At 38.3% G+C, this 19,212-nt stretch overlaps 1 protein-coding gene across 17 annotated transcripts in view; it reads left to right on the top strand.

Annotated features, from left to right (window-relative positions):
• LOC126716614 (putative disease resistance protein RGA3) overlaps positions 1–19,212 on the top strand; it is a 98,712-nt gene that overhangs the window by 54,853 nt on the left and 24,647 nt on the right. For 4 of the 17 annotated variants that reach the window (XM_050417461.1, XM_050417462.1, XM_050417458.1 and 1 more), the window contains 5 exons: positions 117–377; positions 710–1,008; positions 1,190–1,360; positions 16,675–16,769; positions 17,963–18,015. The exons of 1 other annotated variant lie outside the window; for it this stretch is intronic. In XM_050417461.1, coding sequence (XP_050273418.1) covers positions 117–245 — 129 coding nt within the window. In that variant the 3' untranslated portion in view covers positions 246–377; positions 710–1,008; positions 1,190–1,360; positions 16,675–16,769; positions 17,963–18,015. Of the gene's footprint in view, positions 1–116; positions 378–709; positions 1,009–1,189; positions 1,361–16,674; positions 16,770–17,065; positions 17,716–17,962; positions 18,016–18,408; positions 18,566–19,088; positions 19,163–19,212 lie in introns of all 17 variants that reach the window. 12 more of the 17 variants (XR_007652157.1, XR_007652168.1, XR_007652155.1 and 9 more) reach the window with 9 other exon arrangements.

Genomic DNA, 19,212 nt, shown 5'->3' with positions numbered 1-19,212 from the left:
TCAAAATCCCTAATGACCTGAGCATATGCAAATGCCTATTCCAGTAGGTATTGGTTTGTATAATAAGCTACGTCTCAAATAACTCATATGGTTTTCTTTTGGGCATGTAAATTCAGGAATATGAAGAAGAGTTTGTTGAAGATGATGATAAAAAAGAAGAGTCTAATGAAGATGAGGTTGACAAAGAAGAGGATGACAAAGCACTCCATGACAAAAAAGAGGATGATGAAGCAGAGCACCTATGATCTCTTTGTTTCTGGGTTCATGAATTTTAGCTACAGGTTCGGATTTTTGGATGGTGATTGTGAAAGATGACTTGCGATGCTTGATTCAGCATTGCAAGATTGATAACGAGATTGTGCAAATAGACAGTCGAGGTAACTTCTGCTGCTTTTTCCTCTTCTCCTTGGGCTTCTTTTTTTCTTTTTTTTTTTCCTTTTTTTTTCTTTTTTTTGTGAAATATTAAAAAAAAAAATCAACTAAAAATTTTAATTTTCTGTCAAAATTTCACATAGAAAAAAGAAAAAAAATAACTCGCTAGTTGATGAATTTATCTGGTTCTCAATAATCTGAATTAGGAGATTTATATTATATATTGTTGTACTGCACATAACTAGCATGCATAGCATCTGGTTCCTTAGATTCATTTAACTGTTCCATAGGTTCTATATATTTGATATCTCTCACATTTTTGTGTTTCAATTACTAGGAAGAATGGAATGGGATTGGAGGAGAAGAAAAGGAAGAAGAAAAAGACTGTATCAGAAGATTCACTATAATGCCACATCTTCAAAACTTGGAAATCTTTGTTTGCACAAAGTTAAAGTTGGTGCCGAACTTCCTTTGTACAACTCCATTACAGAAATTGGAGATCTCGACATGTCCAATTCTGGAGGAATGCTTCAAAAGATGGACAAGAGAGGACTGGCCCAAGATTTCCCACATCCCTAGCATCATCATTGATTACAAGTACATGCAAGGCAATCAAGAATGTCTGCCAGAGCCGAGGTAACTTCTTCAGATGCTTCTTCTTCTTTTCCTTGGGCTTCTTCTTTTATTTTGCAATATATCAAAATTAAATTAATAAAAAATTGCATATAGATAAAACAACTCCAATTGCTCTCACTAATTTCCTATTGTTATTAACTAATCTGAAATAACTCATATGGTTTTCTTTTGGGCATGTAAGATTTTCAGAGCTATGATGAGGAAGAAGAGGACCTTTGATTTTGTATATCTAGGTTCATTATTTTAACTTCAAGTAGATATTTTTGGATGACAATGGTGAAAGATGATTTATGTCTGTGGGCAAAATTCATTCTTGGCTTGATTCAATGATAGAAGTCTAATCCATTCGTGGGTAACTTCACTCTTCTTCTTCTACTTTGTCTTCTTTTTTTTATTAGAACTAACTATCAATTAATTATCCTACTTATCTGTCAAAAATTCCCTAAAAAACAAAGAAATACAATTGGTAGCTAAATTTATAAGATTTTGGCCAAAATCTCAAAGACACTGACACCAACAGTTCAATCCTATGTTCTCTTTTATGTGTGCTTTTGATATATGTATTAAATAATAACTGATAGGCCACAAACTGAATGACCCTTTGTGATAGAAATTAATTAATTAATTAGTCAAGTTATTAATTAATCAATTTATCATGCAAACGCGTGGTAGCACAAACAAATCACCAATAAACTAATTATGCAGCAGAAAATAAATAATATGATGATTTGTTTATAAATAGGGAAAACCTAACGGAAAAAACCCCACCGGGTGATTTTCAGGTCACCACTCTCGAAATTCCACTATTATCACAACAAGCGGTTACAAGTAAAGGAATCTCAAGTACCTTACCAACCTACAGTTGAACCCTTACCCCAATACCCAATTGGACTTGTTCTGTAGTGACAGTTCCCCTTTCTAATGCACGACTCCCAAGTATGTGACTAACCAACTGTGCGGATCCCAATACGTTACTTCAATCACCAACTAAGAAGATTGTTGGTTGCAAAGTTCTTCAGTTCATCCACACGAAGAAGATCAAGAAGATGCTTAATCACAAAACCCTACGATGCACATGCACAACAACTTCTTCAAGAGAAAGAGATGAACTAGGGCAAGAACTTCGTCTCCGGTCACAATTTGCTTGAACAGAGTTTTCTCAATGCTTGTGCAACTTGTGAACTATTTGATGGCCCTTAAAACAATCCTTTTATATGTCTAGGGTTAGGAGAGAAGAAAACTCAAAGACATATTCACGGATCCCAAGAAAATCATATTAGAATTCTGAAATTCTTAAACCTTGACAAATAGTAGGTGTCGAGCAGTTGTTGAGCAGGTGTCAAGCACACGAGGCTTGAACAGCTTTCTTAAGCTCGATAGATACAGCTGTCGAGTTTTAATGAATTTGCACTATCAGCTTGTTTTCTTGGGTAGACTTGAAAGCTTCAACACTTGATCTTGAAACATGGTTTCTTGAAGTATTTAAACACATCTTAAATCTACCCAAATACAAGTAAAGTGTGTTTTGTCAAAGGATAAGCCAATTACATAAAATAGTGACATATGTTCCTAACAAGTGAAACACATATGTCCTAACAATCTCCCCCTTTGGCAATCCGTGACAAAACCACAACAAACAAATGAACATATGAGAGAAGTCATAAATCACTCAACTTATATTCACTTGTTGAATACAATAAAATCTATCCTAACACAAACTCTTGAAAAACTTTGCAAAAAGAGAGTTTATGGCAAGTAGACTTTGACAACCTGTATTTCTGAAAGACTTTAAACAAAACTCATCAAGGCATCTTTGTGTGAAACAGAAATAATAGATTGCATACACGTAATAAGAGGCATGTGTATAAAGGGAGAAAAGAAACAACACATGAAAGGGTAGGTGAAAGAAAAACATACATCAATATAAATAGGAGTAAAGTACAATGTATGTCTATAAATGGTCACAAAACCTCATGTACAAGAATAATGTATCTAAAAAGAAAGAAAAAAAAAGATACATACTATCCTTACTACATCCCTCAAAACATATCAACACTCCCCCTAACAAAATGGTCCTATACTAACTCTCCCCTTAAGAATGACTACTCTCATATCCAAAACTACTCCCCCTTTTTGTCATGAGTGACAAAAGGTAAGAGTGTCAAGTAGACATTTCATCGGTAGAGCTAGCATCTCCATCAGCATCATCAGAAGCATCATCGTCATCACCATCATCATCATCCTCATCCTCAAAATCAGAAGCCACAGGAGGAGGTGGTGGAGGAGAAGCCTCAGAAGCAAAACCACCCATGGACGCCTGTCGCCGTGCAATATGACCGACACAAATGTTTACCTGATACAACTCCGTAAAGAGTGTATCTAGGCGAGCATCCATGCGCTACAGCTGCGCCATGATGTCTCCTAAAGTCACGTCGCCCGAAGAAGAGGAAGGAGCGGATGTGGATGGAGCAGAACGGGAGGCCTGCTGAATCCGACTGCCTCGACCAAAACTGGGCCTCACTACGTTTAACGGTAGCGTAATCTATGGCGCACATGACGGTGAAATGGTTGGAAAAGGGAAAAGAAACAGAAAAGTGGCGTAAGATCCTCGTGATAGCGGAAGGAAAGATGAGCTTATCATGGGACGCCGAATCTAGATGAACATCTATAATAGAAAGAATGAAATGAAAAGGGAAGTCTATAGTAAGATGCTCAAGAAGAGATAACAAAAATCGAGCATGGGGCTCTGTAATGGAGTTGTAATGAGAGAGTGGATGCAAAAAAAAGGTCATCACCATGTTCATGAATCTAGGACCTTTAGCAAAAAGTCTACACGGTGTAAACTGACACTCACCCTAAACAGAAGGGCGCTCACAGAAAGCAGACATGAGCTCATCCCTAAACACAGTCCTCAAACACTCACAACTAGGATAATTAGGAAACTCTATCCTAGGGATCCGAAACACATCCGCAACAAGTTGCGGTGTGATAGGAATGCGCGTACCTCGAACGCAAGTGAAGAAAAGAGGTATTGAACGATCAATCCCATGCATGTTGGAGTAAAACACCTGGATAAGCATGAGAGGACAGGTGACCGACAGGACAGGTGACCGAGACGTCACACAGTGACTCCCATCCCCGGATATGAGACAAAGTAGGATCAGAGGATGAAGAAGCTCCAGAACGAAGAGGGTTCTGAGCTGGAGTAGATTTACGTTTAGGTGTCATAGACACAACTAATCATAAACAGAAAAAGAGGGAGAAAAAGAAAGACAATTAGAAAAGTCCCAAGCAATTTCAAATATAACAAGTATATTGAAAAGAGAGTACGTATGCATGGGAAATGCATGAACATGTGACATGCAAAAGAAATTTCATCATGGGTTCAGCCCAATCCAAACCTATCAGCACACAAACATATAGCACACATCTAAATGCATGACAATACTATTATAATGCTAATGTGATGCAATGTATGAGGTTTTAAACTCATTTAAGTGAAAACCCATCCCAAAATTTCAATAATAACTCATCAATTTTGAAAAACCCCAAATTTAGAAAAAAAAAAAAAAAAAAAAAAAAAACCCCCAAAACCTAGGTTTCAAAAACATGAAATGCATGAAAATGAAAGAATTAGAAGCTTACCAAGTGAAGAAAATCTTGAAAAAGCTTAAAGAAACCTTGAGGACAAAGATTGGAGTGAGATGAGATAGTTTAGGAGAGAAAACAGAGTAGTATCGAGAGAGAGAGAGATTGAACAAAATGAGGTTCGGATCGCACAGGGAGATTAAATAGTGCGTCAGTAAATCTCGACAGATGAAGCTGTCGAGAGGTGTCGAGACTTCTGTCGAGGAAGGTATCAAGAAAAATGGTCTTTAACAGATACAGGTGTCGAGGAGGTGTCAAGGAACAAATCATCAGATACAAGAATAGAAGCTCGATCGATCCACCAGGTGTCGAGAAGCTATCGAGGAGGCAAAAACATTCTTGATCGATCCACTAGGTGACGAGATGCTATCGAGGATGCAGAAACATTCTCGATTGATCCACCAAGTGTCGAGAAGCTGTCGGGATTGCGATAAGAAAAAGCTGAAGAAGCTCGACAGATATTAAGGTATAGAGGAGGTATTGAGGAGGGGTCGAGCTAGCTTTTTAAAAGCAGTTTTTCGAGATGTGAAAAACACAGACATAATGCAATCCAATATGCAACTCAACCAATGATCCAATCAACATATTAAGCTCTCAAAATCATCTCTCAATACAAATTTTAAGCACTGGATCTTCAAAAACACACACACACTAAACAAGTCTAACCAATTTTATATTTCAAAAACAAGTCAAGACAATTTAGTGAGCATACATTAATACATGTAAAACCTTGTGATGACCAAATCACATTGTACCTGCACATGTATCAAGAATAGCAAAGAATATTGTGTATTGTGTGTGAAAAACATCGCAAGATTGCATAAATGTATACATGTTATGACGATTTGAGATATGAGAAAATCACTTTAACTCACACACAATCATAACTGCTTGATGGAGACTATCACCTTTGAGGTACATCCTATAACTCCCATATCTCCTAGAATACATGCTTGCAATCATTTTTAAAGCATTTTTGATCTTTTTGCTTTTGATTTTTCTTTTGCATATATATATATATATATATTTTTTTTTTTTCTTTTAAGCATATCACGCATGGGCATATTAGAGAGAAAAGAAATACCCAATGATATTTGACATTCCAATTTGCTATGTCTAAGCACACAAATGTCATTAACACTGCACTTTTGCTATGCCAAAGTATACAGGTGTCATATTATGATTGGCGGGTAACAGTGGCGAGATGGTTATTAATGCCTTTCTTTCAGGATTTTTTAGTCATTCTTGTCAAAAAAAGTGATACGAGTGTTAAGTACAAGAGATAACTTAATCTTACTCATCACTAACAAGAGTCACAAAGCTCACTTGCTTAGTTGTGCATAGAGATGCTCATCTAAGCTACAAATGGTACAAAGTTTAGAAGACTTTGTTTCGATGGCCATCTAAGGTACACAAGTAACAATGTACACAAAATATACACTGTTTTTGTATTTTTTTTTATTTTTCAACTTTTTTTAAAAAATGTTTATATGAAAAACAAAACAAAGCAAAACTAAAAATAATCAAACAAAAACATGTTAAACAACCAAAGCATAAAAACTAGACTAACTCAAAACTTGAAAGCAAAACACATAAGTAATGCACACACAAAAACAAGAAGAGAGAGAGAGTAAAAGAGAAAAGTGATAGAATCACTTGGAGTCCTTTTCCTTCCACACCCTGAAAGAACCTTTCCTTTGATTATACCCTTGAATCAACGGTGAGGGGGAAGAATTAAAACTGTTCAAGTTCGAAAGGAACATGAGGGCTTTGAAAAGATCTCCAAGGGGAGCAAGAAAGGATTGAAGCTGATTCTGGTTCCCAGATGCTATCATGTCGTTGCTCTGTTAAGTGGCAAGCCACTTGTAGCAATTTGGTAGAGTATGACCGGTAGCTCCACAATGATGACAGAGGTGCTGCTTCTTTTGTTTAGGCTTTTGAGAGTTAGCCTTCTTAGCCCTAGGGTTTTTAACATCTTTCTTCTCAAGCGTAGGAGGTGCTCCTAAGATAGATTTACCCTTGTCTATGTTCTCACTAGCTAATTTAGTTTTAATCTCATTGTTCTCAATTTTAACATTATTAGCAGGAGAAACAGAAACAGTAGTACTAGAAGAAGCAATATTAGAGGAAGAGAGACCATACCCTAAGCCTGTTCGATCTGAAGCAGATTTCTGAATGCTGAGCATCTCATCAAGCTTTGCACTTGAAGTCCTTTCCAATTGAGCTCTGACTTGAAATAGCTCTGCTTCAAGCTTCTTGGTCTTCTCAGCCAAGAAATTGTTCTCAAACCTCAGTGCTCCAATAGTTTGATTAGTCTCATCAAACTTTGTGGAAAGCTCCTCACGGTCAAGTTCCACATCACTGAGCTTCTTGGTGGTTAGCCTATACAATTTCTCATGCTTCTCAGAAAGGTTGTACAGTTTTTCATAGGCTATATGAATGTCATCTTGATCATTCATCTTTTCAAACTTAGATTCCACCAATTCCTCTTCTTCAACCACATCTTCGACAATCCCATTAGTAGGATTAACAGTGGCTGTGAAGGCATTTAAGATTCCGTCATCCTCATTGTCGGAATCATCGTCAGGCTCGGTGTCACTCAAGGTAATAGCAAGTGCCTTACTCTCCCCAATGCTTTTAAGATATGTGGGACACTCATGCTTCATGTAACTGAAGTCTTGACACCCAAAGCACTTAGGTCCTGCGAGAACATTGTACTGACCACCTTCCTTAGCATCCTTCTTCCTTTTGTCTTGGCCTTTAAACTGAAAAGAACTGGATTGCCTGCAGTCCTTGTCAAAACCCTTTCCATTTGCGTTCTTCATAAACTTCTTGAACTGCCTGGTGATGTAGGACTTCATCTTGGAATCTTCATCATCAGAAGACTCATCTGTCTCACTGCTCTTGGCCTTCAATGCCATGCTCTTGCCTTTACCCGTCTTGCCAATCCTTGTCAATCCTAGCTCGTAGGTCTGCAAGTTTCCAACCAGCTCAGTCAAAGGAATTTTATCAATATCCTTTGATTCCTCTATTGTAGTGATCTTGGCATGGAATCTCTCGGGTAGAGATCTGAGCACCTTCCTTACAATCTTGGGTTCAGGAATGGTTTCCCCAAGATTGAAGGCTGAGTTCACTATGTCCTTTAGCTTAGCATAGAACTCATCGAATGACTCATCCTCTTCCATTTTTATCTCTTCAAAGCTTGTAGTGAGCCTCTGAAGTTTTGAATCTTTGACAGCCTTTGTACCCTCATAGGTTGTCTGGAGGATGATCCAAGCCTCCTTGGTAGTTTCAGTTGAGGATATCTTCTTGAACTCCTCATTGGTGACTGCACTGAACAACGCATTCAATGCTCTGCTATTGAAGTTTGCCGCCTTAATCTTGGCATCATCCCAGTCGGCTGGCACTTATGTAGGCTTAGTCCAGCCTATCTCCACAGCTTGCCACACTTTCTCATCTAAAGACTGCAAGAAAGCTCTCATGCGTACTTTCTAGTATGCATAGTTGGTGCCATCAAATAAAGGAGGTATGATTAATGACTGTCATCTATCCATGACAAATAGGGGTCAATGGATCAATACAACAAAGATTAAACCCTAATCAGAGTGTACCTGCTCTGATACCACTTGATAGGCCACAAACTGAATAACCCCTTGTGATAGAAATTAATTAATTAATTAGTCAAGTTATTAATTAATCAATTTATCATGTAAACGCTTGGTAGCATAAACAAATCACTAATAAACTAATTATGCAGTGGAAAATAAATAACACGGTGATTTGTTTACGAATGGGGAAAACCTAACGGCAAAAACCCCACCGGGTGATTTTCAAGTCACTACTCTCGAAACTCCACTATTATCATAACAAGCGGTTACAAGTAAAGGAATCCCAAGTACCTTACCAATCTACAGTTGAACCCTTACCCCAATACTCAATTGGACTTGTTCTGTAGTGACAGTTCCCCTTTCTAATACACAACTCCCAAGTACATGACTAACCAATTGCGCGGATCCCAGTACGCTACTTCAATTACCAACTAAGAAGATTGTTGGTTGCAAAATTCTTCAATTCATCCACATGATGAAAATCAAGAAAATGCTTGGTCACAAAACCCTACGGTGCACATACACAGCAACTTCAAGAGAAAGAGATGAACTAGGACAAGAACTTCGTCTTCAATCACAATTTGCTTGAACAGAGTTTTCTCAATGCTTGTGCAACTTGTGAACTATTTAACGGCCCTTAAAACAATCCTTTTATATGTCTAGGGTTAGGAGAGAAGAAAGCCCAAAGACATATTCACGAATCCCAAGAAAATCAGTTCAGAATTCTGAAATTCTTAAACCTCAACAGATAGTAGGTGTCAAGCACACAGGGCTTGAATAGCTTTCTTAAGCTCGATAGATGCAGCTGTCGAGCCAACTGTCGAGCTTTAATGAATTTGCACTATCAGCTTGTTTTCTTGGACAGACTTGAAGGCTTCAACACTTGGTCTTGAAACATGATTTTTTGAAGTATTTAAACACATCTTAAATCTACCCAAATACAAGTAAAGTGCGTTTTGTCAAAGGATAAGCTAATTACATAAAATAGTGACATATGTTCCTAACAAGTGAAACAAATATGTCCTAACAATAACTTCTGATCACACTTCATTTATAATATTCTAACATTTGTCCTATCAATTATAAGATCAATGACCTTTTATATGGAAGTAACTACAAATGGGTTCTGTTGAGTAAATTTAAAGTCACTAATGCATTAAAATCTCCATAAATTTGTTAAGTGACTCTATTAACTGATTGAGGTTCTATCCACATTGATCAGACTTCAGTAAAACTAAACGTAATGTTTTGAAACATGTACTTCTGTAATTGTTAATTTTCAAATCATGTAAATTTGGAAGCAGTACTGTCTTGTGTCCTATTGAATACCAATTTATGTTTTCCACTATTAAACTTCAAGCTCTAGTTTTTGGCCCATTGTCCATGGATTTGAGTCTGGAAAAGTTCAAAATATTCGTTATAATTTGAATAGAATTGATAATCAAGATTGTGGCATGATCATTTTCATGATGTTAGTTAATTTCCTCTGCTTGAGCATTTGGAAGCGCTGATGTGGTACCATTTGTTTTATATTATTGGCTGATCCTATGCAATCCACATTCAGGTTGTAGTTTTCTAGTTCCCCAATGTGTTACTGGTTGAAAGGTGCTGGTCTGCTCACAATCATTGTTCATGAGTTTATTCAATTTACAAGCAAGAAATAAATTTCAAGAAAAATATTATGATGTTAATTTATAGATTTTTTTTTTCTGGTATAAAAGACAAGAAATTCCCCCTTTTCAGTGTTCATAAATTTAGATACAAGTTCATATTTTTGGATGATGATGGTGAAAAGGTATTTGCAATTGTGCGTGGGTTAGCAAAGTTCAACAACGGCTTGATTCGGCGTTGCAGTTCTGATCCAATCATGGATAACACCTTCTTCTTCATCATCTTCTTTTATTTAACCAAAATTTTAATTAATTATCCTACTCGTCTCTCAAAAATTCCCTCAAAAAGAAAATAATCAAAACTTAGGTAGATTAAATTTAAGATTTTGGCTCACAAAGACACTGACACGAATGGTTCAATCTGGTATGCCCACTATATGCAGCTTTACTAGAATGTGTGAATGTGTGGTAAATTCTCTATTTAAAAATGATAATAATAATAATACCTGAATGAATGTTACTAAAATTTGAACTTGACATGTTCACTTTCTTTTGTAGTCAATCTAATAAGTTGGCGACACATGAAATGAAATCTATGTAATGCTAGTCTTAAGAAGAAAGAGAGGGGCCCTCAAGGCTTTAAAATAAATTTGTTAATTATCAAGTTTGAAAGTTATAGGGTTAGGTAAATGGTATTTATCAAGTTATAAAGAAATATCTTTTTTTTTGATAAGTAAGAAGAGAATGTTATTAATAAAAGAAAAGCAAGAGAAGCACACAAAGTTCACGGTAGTGAACAAAGGAAGAAAGAAACAAAAAGACAGAAGCAGCCCCTAATCTATACTAATAGAGGAAAGAAAATCCAAAAGGGTAGAATGATCCGAATAGCCCCAACAACGAGACCAATCGAAGAGGGTCCGCTGGCAATGCTCTAATAACTGAACCACCATTTTCTCCTCATCCTCAAAAGACCGACAATTTCGTTCAATCCAAATAGTCCACATTAAACATCCTGGAACCAAATCCCAAATATCAGAGCTATGCTTCCCAAGCCAATGATACCAGCAAAATAATAAGTCCACAACTGAACCTGGCAAGACCCATACCATCCCAAACAACCGAAGCATATACATCCACAAAGAATGAGCTATAGGACAAAAAAGTAATAGGTGATCCACCGATTCCGCATTACAACAACACAAACAACAATGATTCGCCAAAAGGCGACCACGAAGCATAAGGTTATCCAAAGTTAGAATCTGACCATGGATTGTTGTCCACATAAAAAAAGCCACCCTTTTAGGAACCTTAACTTTTCAAATTCCTTTCCAAGGGAAAGTGGAAGGAGCTACATTTCGAATCTTATGATAAAAGGACCGAGTATCAAACTTCCCACTACCATTAAGATCCTAGCAAAGCCTATCACACCCTCCTTCCCTAGGAATTCGGGTTTGGATGAAATGAAGAAAGGAGTAGGAAGCCGCCAACTCCCAATCATTGAAATCCCTGTGAAAACTTAAACTCCACGCTCTGTCATTATCACCCACAGGAGGGCTTAACACCTCAAAAATACAAGCCTCCTTATTAGCTGAACACAAAAATAACTAAGGATAAAGAATTTTGAGAGGAACATCACCAGTCCACTTATCATGCCAAAAAAGGATACGAGAACCATCCCCTACCACAAAAGAGAAATGCTTAGCGAAAGTTTCCCACCCTTCACTAATACTCCGCCATAACCCACAACCATGAGCCCTACTACAAGCTCTAGTGCACTAACCCCCTTTTCTTTCCCCATATTTCATGGCAATGACCCTTCGCCACAATGCGAGGTTTCATGGCCGTACCTCCAAAGCCATTTCCCTAACAGGGCCTGATTAAAAGGCACCAACTTCCGAATTCCTAAACCACCCAACTCACGTGGTAAGCAAACCTTATCCCAGGCCACCAAAGAATATTTGAAACACTCAATTGATGAACCCCACAAAAAGTTCCTTTGGATGCATTCCAATCTAGTCGCCACAGCTTTAGGGATGGTAAAAAGGGAAAGGTAATACATCGGAAGGCTTGAAAAGGTACTCTTCAGCAAGGTGAGTCTACCACCCTTTGACAAATAAAATCGCTTCCAACCTGAAAGCTTTTTTTCCATCCTCTCAAGGATCAGATTCCAAATAGAGGCTATTTTGTATGAAGTACCCAATGGCATACCTAAGTAAATCATAGGCAAACTGCCCACCCTGCATTGAAGGATATTAGCCAAATGCTGAATGTTACACACCTCCCCAATAAGGATAATTTCACTTTTCCCTACATTCACCTTTAGACCAATAAAAGCTTGGAAACAAGTCAAAACTAGCCTAATAGAAAGAATATGCTCTCTAGAGGCATCACAGAAAAGAATGGTATCATCAGCAAATAGGAGGTGAGAAACCCAAATACCAGTAGAATTAACAGGACCCACATGAAAACCCTGAATGAAACCCCCTTCCTCAGTTTTCTTCAGGATACGACTTAAAACCTCCATGATCAACAGAAAGAGAAGGGGAAACAAAGGATCATCTTGTCTGAAACCTCTAGAGCTACCAAAGAAACCAGTAGGAGATCCATTAACTAGAACTGAGAAGCGAACGGTAGAGACACAAGTCTTTAGCCATCTCCTCCATCTATCCCTAAAGCCCATTCTCTCCAACAGATAAAACAAAGCATCCCAATTCACATAATCGTATGCTTTCTCAATGTCTAGCTTACACACCACCCTCGGAGTACGACATTTCAGTCTACTGTTTAGACATTCATTAGCAATTAGCACTGAATCCAAAATCTGTCTGCCACCAACAAAAGAATTCTATGACTCTGAAATAAGTTTATCCAGCACCCGCCTCAATCTATTAGCTAAAACCTTAGACAACAGCTTATACACACTGCCCACTAGGCTGATAGGCCTAAAATCTTTGATATTTATAGCATTATTATTTTTGGGGATCAGAGATAAGAAAGAAGCATTCAGAGACCGTTCAAACTCTGAGCTCCTATGGAGATGATCAAAGAATGCCATAACATCTACTTCCACTACACTCCAGCATTTTTGAAGAAAAAGCCATAGTGAAACTATCAGGACCTGGGGCTTTATGACTCTCCATCTCATGAAGAACCTTTACCACTTCCTCCTTAGAAAAATCCCTCTCTAATTCAAGCCGCTCATCCTCCTCAATTCTAGCAAACTCTAAACCGTCCATAGAAGGGCTCCAAGAAATTGACTCAGTGTACAACCTCTGATAAAAATTGACCACCCTAGACCGCACCTCTTCTTCATCCTCATAGAGGACTCCATCCACCTCTATACCCCGAATATGATTAGTTCTTCTATGGGAGTTTGCAACCCTATGAAAGAAGCGAGTATTATTGTCCCCCTCCTTCACAAATAAAATCCGGGACTTTGTCTCCAAGAAATCTCCTCCAAAGAGGCAAGATAAGCAATCTCTCCTTTAATGTGAATATGACGAGATTGCTCCTCTTGAGAAAGACCAGACAAGTCCTCCCTAGCATCCAAACCCAGCAATTCAAATAAAAGACATTTCTTCCTAAAGGCCAGATCCCCAAATTCCTCCTTATTCCATTTTTTCAAGTCCTCTTTAAGAGCTTTTAATTTACGAGCCAGAATAAAACTAGGAGAACCCGAAACGCGATACCCATTCCACCAATGCCGAACCCTTTCTACAAAACCCTCTTCTTTCAACCACATATTCTCGAACTTAAAGGCACTCCGACCTCTTTTAACATTACCCGCCACCACCAAAAGAGGGCAATGGTCAAAAGCTACCCGAGGGAGTACCCTTTGAGACACATTTCCAAAGTGATCTACCCAATACACGGATGCCAAGGTTCTATCAATTCTTGACATACAAGCAGACCCCGAATCTCTAAACCAAGTAAACGAAGCCCCTTCAAGGGGTAAGTCCACAAGGTAATTAGCCTCAATGAAGTTTGAAAAAGCAAACATAGCTGGACTAAAAGCCTCACAACCAAGTCTCTCACTCGAGTATCGAATGGTATTGAAATCCCCAAAAACACACCAAGCCGTATTACCTAGAGTGCATCCTTGAAAGTTCTTCCCATAGAGCACCTCACAGATTATCCTCATTAGGCCCATACACTCTTGAATAAGCCCATACAAAATCATCTGCAACCCCTTTCAATAACACATTAACAGAATATAGACCAACAACACAATCAACTTTTTCAAAAACTCTCTTGTCCCAAACTAGTAACACACCCCCTGCTGTATTAATTGCATCTAGAACAACCCAATCCAAGAACGGACTACCTCAAAGGCTCCGAACAACAAAAGAATTTAAAGAAGACATCTTAGTTTCTTGAAAGCAAACTATATCACACTTCCACTCCTTGAGAAGATTTTTACATACCTCTCATTTTTTAGGATTATTTAATCCTCTAACATTCGAAGATAGTAGCCATAAACTCATTTAAAACTGGTAATCGCCCCTTTACCTATTAAGAGGTCTCTGTTCCTCCCCTTAGATGCTACCCCATCATAATTAATAGAAGAAAACAAACCTTTGAGTTCCCTAAGCCCTTTCTTCTTAGAGTTCACAATATCTAAAGAATACCCAACACTAACAACGTCAACACAATCTTGTTCAAGAAGACGGAACAAAGCCAGGCATTGATCTTCGTGCTTAACAATAGGAAACCCCACAATTCTACAGAAATTTTCATCATACTACAAACCCATTTCGAGTTTTTCACCACTGACCCTCGAAACTCTCCCTTACCACCTTCCTGGATCACCTCCAACTCCTTATGATCATTGGGGTCCCATTTAGATAAAGGTGAACACTCCAAAGAACCATTCTCGTTCTCTCCATGAAATAAACCACTAGGATTTATTTCACTGTGCTTCCACTACAGCAGAGGATGCTCAGGCCCTTCCTGTAACATCTCAACCCCATCCAAATGGCTCCATTTTTCTCCCTTCTCACTTGAAACCATCATGGAGTCATCTCTCTCTCCAAAACAGAAATCCTCCTCACTACCCAGACCCAACAGAGGAAAAAAAGAGTTTTGGGTAGCTCTCTGATGTCGAAGAGCAGATGAACAACATACCCAGGTCCCATCAGCTTCGCCGTCGGCCCATCCTCCAAAACACCAGCTAACGAAGTCTGGTTCTCTGCCTCAACCTCCGATTTGACACCTCCACACCGAAAAACTTGGACTCGGACCCCTCCGTCGAATTCGCTAGTGACACCGTTGTCACCGGCGACCTAAAGGCCTCAGTCGCACTCGCCGGCGCTGGTGCCACCGCTATCATCGGTGCCGCCACTATCACTAGCGATAGCGTCGCTGCTATCACCGGCGTCGCTGCTAACATTGGCGACACCGTAGTCACTGGCGACCCAGGAGCCTCCATCGCACTCGAGCTCTCCCCTTGTACCTACGAACGCTGACCATCGCATCTCTCTATTAAAGGTACAGGAATGACCAATGTACCCCTAAGTGAAGAATCTGTCTCCATGGGATGGGCTTTGACAAGCCCACCAGATTGGTTTATAGGTTTTGGCCCGCCACTTGAAGCCTTGGGCCAACTGAAAACCTTTGAACCCATATAAGTTACAGAACGTTTCCCGCCCTCAGGTTTACTCACTCTCAAGGCCAACAAAGCAGGAGTCAGCTTAAAAGTAACAGTCCGCATGGGCCTGCCATTAATGACTGAAACTTTGCCATTTAAAACAGAACCATTTACTGTAGGTAGTCCAGGAATCCCGTTTTGCCCCAAAATTGCTCCAAATTTTTCAAAATTCCTGAACTTTTGCTGATGACCATAAGCAGACAAAGGTTTCCCACTCTGGTCACCACCAGCAAATTGACCACCTCCACCACCACCATTTTTGGATGAAACTTCAGCCAAAGAAACCGGTTTAGCACTAGTGAAAAAATTCTTCAACTCTCTCTGAAACAAAGACCAACCTGCACAGTTGGAGCTTGTTGGTACAATAACACACCCTCAGCGAGCCCCACCATAGTATTCAACTATGACCACAAAAACACCAGCCTTATTCGACCTCCCACAAAATTCCAACAACTTATTATTCTCCCAGAAACGTTTGCAAATGGAAACTTTCCCCGAAACCCAATCACGAATATCAGCAAAACAAGAAAGGATCCACTCCAATACTTTACATCCTACCCAAATAGTGTGCTTGACATGCTAGCTACTCTCATGTAAAGCATACGAATCATGTCGCCCACCATTGAAAGAAAAAGAGAAAAACTTTGCATCAATACAAAAAGGAAGCTTTCTCCCCCCCTGAACCGAAGAAGATGGAGGGTATTAAGGTTTGAAGCTAGTTTGGTATCAGTTTTAGGTAGGGAGATAACTGGTAATAGTGGAGGTGTAAGCACAGAAGGTTTAAAAGGCAATGTGGATGGTTGTAAGGGGTATGGTGGTGGGCAAGAACTAGAAGGGATAGAAGGATGGCAAAAGGTGTATGAAGGCAGACCAAAAGGTGGGAGTTGATGTGGAAATAGAAAAGGATAGGGAGGGAGGGAAGGAATATGTGGGACAGACAGTGATAGAAGGGGGAAGAGAGAGGGAGTTGGGGGGGGGGGGGGGGTGGTGGTTAGGGTGAGGGAGGGGGAGGGGTGGGGGAGGGAGAGAACTCATCTAGGAACTCATTTTAAAGATTACAATAGACTTTATTTCTATCTACAACCATTTATAAGGAAATATCATATGCTTATTTCTTGTTTTAGAGTCTGAAGTATTTCATTACATGAAAAAGTGTGGAGTACAGGAGGCTCATTACTAGCAGGAAAGAAGAAGAAACTACATATACCTTGGCTTTGTTAAACGGATCATTTACTCCTCTACTGTGAGGTATATTGATATTTTCTTCTTAATCATCTGTCTATTTTTCCTAATCATTTTGTCCATTCTTCATAATCTCATGCTAAATATTTAATTCTTTTTGGCTTCATTTGAACCAAACATCTTATTCAAATATCTAAGGATGTACATTTTGTGATGAATCAATTTTTCACACATGGATGCTCATTTGAGAAAGGGCCATAGAAGCAGGTCCACTATCATTTCATAATGGAAACTAGGATGTGCATCATGGAACATATCATGTGCAATTCATATTATATGGTGGTAAACGAAAGGTGAGTTAGGTAATTGAGCAGTTTTCAACTCATAATTTCTGGCCTTATGTTTTAGGTTTGAAATTTGCTTGCTAAGTTTCATGGTTTAGTGTTATACATTTAGGAGATTGATGAATGCAAAAGCGTGTGGATTTCTTGTCTTAGTGATTGAAGAGTTTCGTGTCACGGTAGAGGGGGAAGAGTGTGATGTTTCCCCCAGGAATGGAGGGGATGAGATGATAAATGCTTGCTTTTCTTTTTACCGTTGCTAGTCGCCCAATTTGGAATGACATTCAAAAATGGAAATACCTGAATTAGTCACCAATATGTGCAAGGAAAAAAGAAGAAGAAGAAGGCAATGAAGCCATTTTACTATTGTTTGCTCTAGGCAGTTCAATTATGATTAACCTATAGGTAAATTTATATTCTTTGGATCAAGTAACAATCACAGAACAACATTCTTGATAGCAAATCAAATTCATTATTGGTTTGTGGCAACTTCTTTGCTTTCTTATTTCCATCTGTCTCACTCCAGGAGTTTCCTCCACAGTTTGGTTTATTTCCTTCAAGATGTAGGAAACCATATCAAGAGTACGAGTCTGATTTATTTGGCCTGTGGTTAAAATCTAATATGAAGATATTGCTTAAACAGAAAATTTGCCTCCTTACATCAATGTAAGGTATCTGATTCAATTCTCATTGGTTGTTTAACACTGTTTAATCAGCCTTCAGAAGCACTTTAGCTTACCCTGGTATCTTTTCTAACTATTGAAAGAACGTGCCTTAAAGCTGGGATGTAATCTCATATTGATTCATTTGGAAGCAATTAATTATAACTTGGAGCATTTTATATTTTCTAAGACAATTTTTCATTGCAAACTGTTCCAGTATTTCTGTTTGATAATTTTTCATTTGTATCTACATCAGTTTTATTTAATGGGAGTAGACATAGCTCAAGAGCGGCTTTTGTGGTTTATGAGGTAATGTAACTTGTTTACCATTTTATTGGTTTTTTTTTGTTTTTTGTTTTTTCATGGATTTAAAATTGGAGTTTTTTAAGTTCCCTAATTTTGAAAGTACTGGACTATTTCATATCAAGAAGAATTTGCTAGAAAATTCTAATATATATGTTTTAAACTTGTGTTAAACAGTATTCTTCTGTGTAAGAAATTTGGAGTACCCTCAAAAGCTTTTGCAGCTACAGCTCCTAAAACCATTGACAATGTCATATCTAGCTCATCTCCTAGTGTAAATGTTTAAATCTCAAAACAATTTTCTTCTGTTTGTCATTCATGTTTTCAGATCTTAGACAAAATCCTGTAGTTGTTCCAAATAGCATTCGACCAACGGATTAACATATACATTGTGGGCAGATTATTTCTGATGGACAAGGAAGATAAGATCAATCTCAAAGATGAAACCCCATCAGGGACTTCAAGAATTCAGTTGAGGAAGGAAATGAACATGATCTTGACACCACCACTCACAACGGAAATCAAGGAAGATGATGCCTCCCAAATTTATTATATGGTATATTTTTCCTTTAACTTCCATTTTTTCTGTTTGATTGTCAAACCCATGCTTACTGCTGCTTCTCATTTGAACAGTCTTTGGTAGCTCTGTTTTGTTGTAGGAAGTAGGTTTATATTTTCTGGATTATTTTTATGCTCCTGATATTGCTTATGAGTTAAATAAGTTTCAAGGCATAGTAGTACAGTTTACTGTAGCAATTAGCACTCCGCTTCTGGAGTCTGTCCTAGTAATCACCTTTTTTTATTTAGGAAAAAAAATCATTCTGGCTACTACTTTATTTGCTCGTGATGCTCATCCGTTGTTTGTTGCATAGACTTTGAAATTCATCTTAACATGTTATAGCTTCTTGAAATTAAGGTTAGTCTACTATATATTTTCACTTTAGATCATTACATTGATGTCCATTGTGATTAAAAGTAGTATAATTCTAATCTTTATAAAAATTATGCCTTCTTTGCAAACTTCTTACTTCTGATGATGCTTGTTACTTCTAATCATTACATTCCTTGCTTTGCAATAGACCTCTGAGGACAGAGAAAGGATGTTCGGTGAGTGCTTGGGGATGCGATCTTGGATTTTGAACTGCCAAGGGAAGTAAGTTTTTCCTTTTTACTAACTAATATTTCCAATGACCAAATTTTCTC

This window comes from Quercus robur, chromosome 3 (genome assembly GCF_932294415.1).
Source record: "Quercus robur chromosome 3, dhQueRobu3.1, whole genome shotgun sequence".
NCBI classification, from domain to species: domain Eukaryota; kingdom Viridiplantae; phylum Streptophyta; class Magnoliopsida; order Fagales; family Fagaceae; genus Quercus; species Quercus robur.
This window is presented reverse-complemented; position numbering and strand designations above follow the sequence as displayed.